This window comes from Macrosteles quadrilineatus, unplaced genomic scaffold (assembly GCF_028750875.1).
Source record: "Macrosteles quadrilineatus isolate MER2022 unplaced genomic scaffold, UCM_ALF_1.0 Scaffold_2__2_contigs__length_208266976, whole genome shotgun sequence".
In the NCBI taxonomy this organism is placed as follows: Eukaryota; Metazoa; Arthropoda; class Insecta; order Hemiptera; family Cicadellidae; genus Macrosteles; species Macrosteles quadrilineatus.
In genome coordinates, this window is record NW_026542595.1 from 173,219,772 (window position 1) to 173,224,218 (window position 4,447).

The 4,447-nt window shown below is 32.5% G+C and overlaps 1 protein-coding gene across 1 annotated transcript; it reads right to left on the bottom strand.

Moving 5' to 3' along the window:
• Window positions 1–913: 913 nt before the first annotated feature.
• Window positions 914–4,206, bottom strand: LOC128988143 (uncharacterized). The gene is made up of 4 exons (XM_054409370.1): window positions 4,068–4,206; window positions 3,091–3,249; window positions 2,294–2,452; window positions 914–1,089 (listed from the first exon to the last, which is right to left on the bottom strand). Exons 1-4 carry the CDS (start codon window positions 4,143–4,145, stop codon window positions 934–936), a joined length of 552 nt encoding a protein of 183 aa, XP_054265345.1. The 5' UTR covers window positions 4,146–4,206; the 3' UTR covers window positions 914–933.
• Between the last annotated feature and the right edge of the window lie 241 nt (window positions 4,207–4,447).

The window sequence follows — 4,447 nt, forward strand, 5'->3', positions numbered from 1 at the left end:
GTAGGCTACAGCGTTTAAATTTTTAAATGATGGAAAAAGCTGTTTATAATTTGAAGCGAAACTAGATTGAACTCATTTTGATAGTTAATACATTAAATTAAACTAAATTTAAATGTTGTCAAATAATTGGCTCTTTATACAATTTTCTAGTGCAAAGGAAAATATAGTTCTTTACACGGTCTAATTGTGTTTTCAATCCTCGACAGCTCGTGTAAAAAGTCTCTGAATGTCAAATGATGATGTGTACTATTATTTTATTTTATTCATATTTTATACACGATTTTTACATAATATAACATCATTTTCAGCCAAATAGAGATCATCCACTACATTTTCCTCATCCAAACTGCCATCAAGCATCTCAACACTGTTTCATGTATTATTACACTTCTGACCTCTCGTATTTTCTTTCACTGACATATTTCCTGCCGGAGTACATTTTTAATTTGCAAATTTTCATTAACAGGAAATTTTTCAAAGCCTTTAGTTTATAAATACGAAAAGCTTTAAGTACACTCGTTTAGCCTACAATAACAAATGTTTTTCGCAAATGAAAATCAGAGCTATCCATAGAATTAGCTAAATCTTACAACTTACAATTACGTTCAATTGCAACTAGGGTGGCCGCAGATGGTTTAATGTAAAGTGTCAGATTACTGTACTAGAAGCCAGGATTGAATTTTTAGCACGCACAAGGGAAATTGCTATATTACAAATCCATGACCTAATCAGCGTTCACACTAAGCTTTGAAATTTCTCCTGGAGGAAAAATTGAGGCAAGGCATGATAGAAACGGCTCTATCTTGTTTAAAAGATCTCTACAAGCCTCAAAACCATTTTGTAAATTATATCTACTAAACTATAAGTAAATTATATAACAGCCAGGGAGAAAAAATATTATAAAATGCAATAATAGAATTTAATTCCTTTGCGTTAGTTAGGCGAAGCGGTTCCCTCTACAGTTACGCATCCAAGTAAGGTGTCTTTATCCCAAGCTGATTCCACGATACGGTACTTTCCATATTTTACCGTTTTATGGCTAGCTATTTGAACCCCTTCAAGTGACACGCATTTGAACTGGTAGAATCCCTGAAACATAGTTTTGAAAGACAATTGACAAACCAGGCATTGGTAGACACACTGCAGTGCACCATTATGCAGTACTAACTACATGTTTTTTTTGTAATTCAATACATGTTTGTTTTTCTTTGTTTATTAATACAGTTCACACATTGACTTAGAAAATATATTTAGGAGGTATTCAAAATGTGCATTACTTACTACAATTTGTAAAAAATAAAAAACTTAAGATTTTTTAATAATATTTATTTTAAATTATATATATAGATATTTTCAACCAACCTACTTTATTTATTTTTAACTAGTGTCCCTGTTGCTCGAAATCGAGCAAATTCTAAGTATTACAGGCGTTATTTTGAAACAAACAACAGTCATAATTTTTTATGACTTTAAAAGATTCTACTCAAAGATTATGGAACACTCAAGATGTACATAATAGATCGATATAATCAACATTTCTTGTAAATTCTAATGGGTTCCCTAAAAAGAAAGTTTCTTGTACAACTTCACTTTACGCTCTTTCCAATGACACCAAGAACATGAAAATCGGTTAAGTAGTTTCGGAGGAGTAATTGACACAAAAAACCTGCTTGCGTATTAAATAAGTACGAGGTGTTAGCCCGTCCTACGTACGGGAATTCAGTAGTCAGTTAAAACCGTGTACAATTCAGATCAGCTAGTTTACACAAATAAAGGCAAAGTTTTTTGCAGTTTTAATGTGAAAAATCATCTTGTAAACAAATGTTGTGAGACCAAATATGTTTTTATTCCATCATAGGCCTATACGATATGCATTTTAAATCCGATAATTTTACAATAAAACAGCAATTCTGCAATTTTTACTATGTCAAAAGCGTTGAAGTGAGATTTGCAGCCGATTCGCACAGACGCACACTGATTATAAGTAGCCTACGATAGAGAGAGTAGGAACGATTCCACCTTCCATAGCATACCTGCCTCTTCCATAATTATTATCACCAAAATACAACTACTATACACAATTTCCAGTAGGTCTGAATAGAAACAACCTAAAATAAAACAATAATATCCAACAAAATTCACAGTACACATAATTTAACTTTGGTGTCCTAACATCAAAACTAATCGTCACACCTATCCTTTATAGGCCTATCAATTTCACTGCATTAATAAGTATAGATTTAAAGCCTTTTTAAATTTTATAGGCCATCCAATTGATTGGATATACACTAACCTTTGGTATGGGACATTCAGTTACATGGATGTTCACTTTCTTCATTATTTCAAACCAATTCGCTTCATATTTTATGGTATCACTGCAAGCTTTCTTGAACACAAAGCTCATTAGGTCTTTCCATGAGCTATTCACCATGTTTTGAACTTGAACCTTCAACTGAAATAAGAGACAAAAATAACTGTTACAAGAGTTATATGGATTGTAATTTTTTAGTTTATTTAAATTAAATTTGACTTAATTATCATAGAAAAATAGTATCAACTATCTAACTACATTCCTATGCAAAGGCCGTTGCAAGAGACGAATTTAAATAAACTTGCTGTTTGTTTTAGTTACAAAAATCTGTTATTTACAACCTAACAAATCAAATGCCTTTATTAATGAAAATAATTAAGCTTATTAATCAGTTTAATTAATCAGCTAAATTTAGTTGGCCTATTTAGGGTCCCATTAAAACTGAGGAACATAAACTAACAGATTTATTATTTTATACATATTTTTTATTAAAATACAGCATTAGGTCTTTAATAGTTTTGATTCATCAACAAAAATATGTGTTTGTTTGAAGTATAGTCTTCGAAGCATCACGCATAAGCACTCATTAATCGAAAGGATTACTAACCAAAATGTGTTTTCTTATCTATCTAGTCTAATATGAATTTAATAAAACAACTGCAAGCTCTCTTCTTTGCATGTTTTCTGTCGCTAGAGGTTGTTTGTGCAAATAATAGGCACAATTTATGTGCAAAAGTAAATTAATGTGTACACTACTAATTAAATTAATGTAACCCCACCGTATATTCATCGTTCAGATCTGTGGTGAGATTCACATTTCCTGTAAAGCAAGGTCTGTTCTGGTCGCCATCTTGGTATTCTTTTATGGCTTCGGCGGTGAACACTTTCCCAACTTCGGCACACTGTCCAACGTTTGCTACGTGAATTTTGTAAGGGCCCTAGAAAATATAATTAATTACATACAATTATTGGCTATATATAATGACATATATTCAATGGTAGTACATCCTCAACACCACTGCCATGGCAATAAACTGGCACATTACCAACTGTTCTAAATCAACAATGGATAACCTTTCATTGTGAAGTTTGTTTATCTTTGTAAAACTCCAAGTTTAGCAACACCATACACAATTCTAGGGTGAATCAGACCATCCATGCACAACGGTTTGGCCCAACAAGGGTTAAAAACTAACCTTTTTATTTAAAATCTGCCATTTAAATTATTTTTTAGATACAATTTCAAAATGTCAATTTAGGCACTTTTCTCTCAATGTTGGGATGATTAAAAGTACAAATATATGTCCGAAAAGTAATTTTAAAGATTAAAAACACGTCGAAACTCCAAGAAATTTAACAAATTTTAGAAGTAGAGCGTTTTTTGAAGGTGAAGGAGGGTGATTTTCGAAAAACATCTGATGATGTCTTGTAGAAAATGAAATTCCTGACCATGAAAATCTCTTTAAATCTATGCCTAGCTCTTACCGTTTTAGCTATAGCCGTTTAAAAAACAGTTTTTTTTTCTCGAAAAGGGGGATTTAAGGGAATTTGGGGGGGTGTTGCAATTTTAAAATTTTAAGATTTTTAAATCCCCTGAGTGGTTGGGACCGAGACGGACCTACACAAAAAATTTCAGATCCCTAGAAATGTAAACCTACATTTGTATACCTGATCAGTGAGCCAGTGAGTTACACAAGCGGCTGTATATCCCGTTAAAGTATGTGCACGAGTGGTCTGATTCACCCTGTATACTCACTGCGTCTGGCGTATCCTCAGCTGAAATTCTTACGTAACTCTGCACAGCCACTAGAACAAACAATTGCAACGCATACATGGTTACAGATCATACGTTGACGATTGTTTGATGTTTGATGCTGACTGATATTTGTTTGTTGTTTTTGCTGCATTGCTTGTCGAAGATCCTTATCAAACTGTTATTACCTGATGCACTGATTCTGTCAAAACAGGAAAAATTACACGATTAAGTGTACAAGGTCATCTATAACAATTTAACATTTGTATTATATTTCCGCCCTGCTATCGTTTGGCATAGTTGATACGAATGTTTAAATTCCTTAGCATTTTATATGGTCAAATGTAAGTCGGATTTTTTTTAAATAGCTGTATCTGTTTATT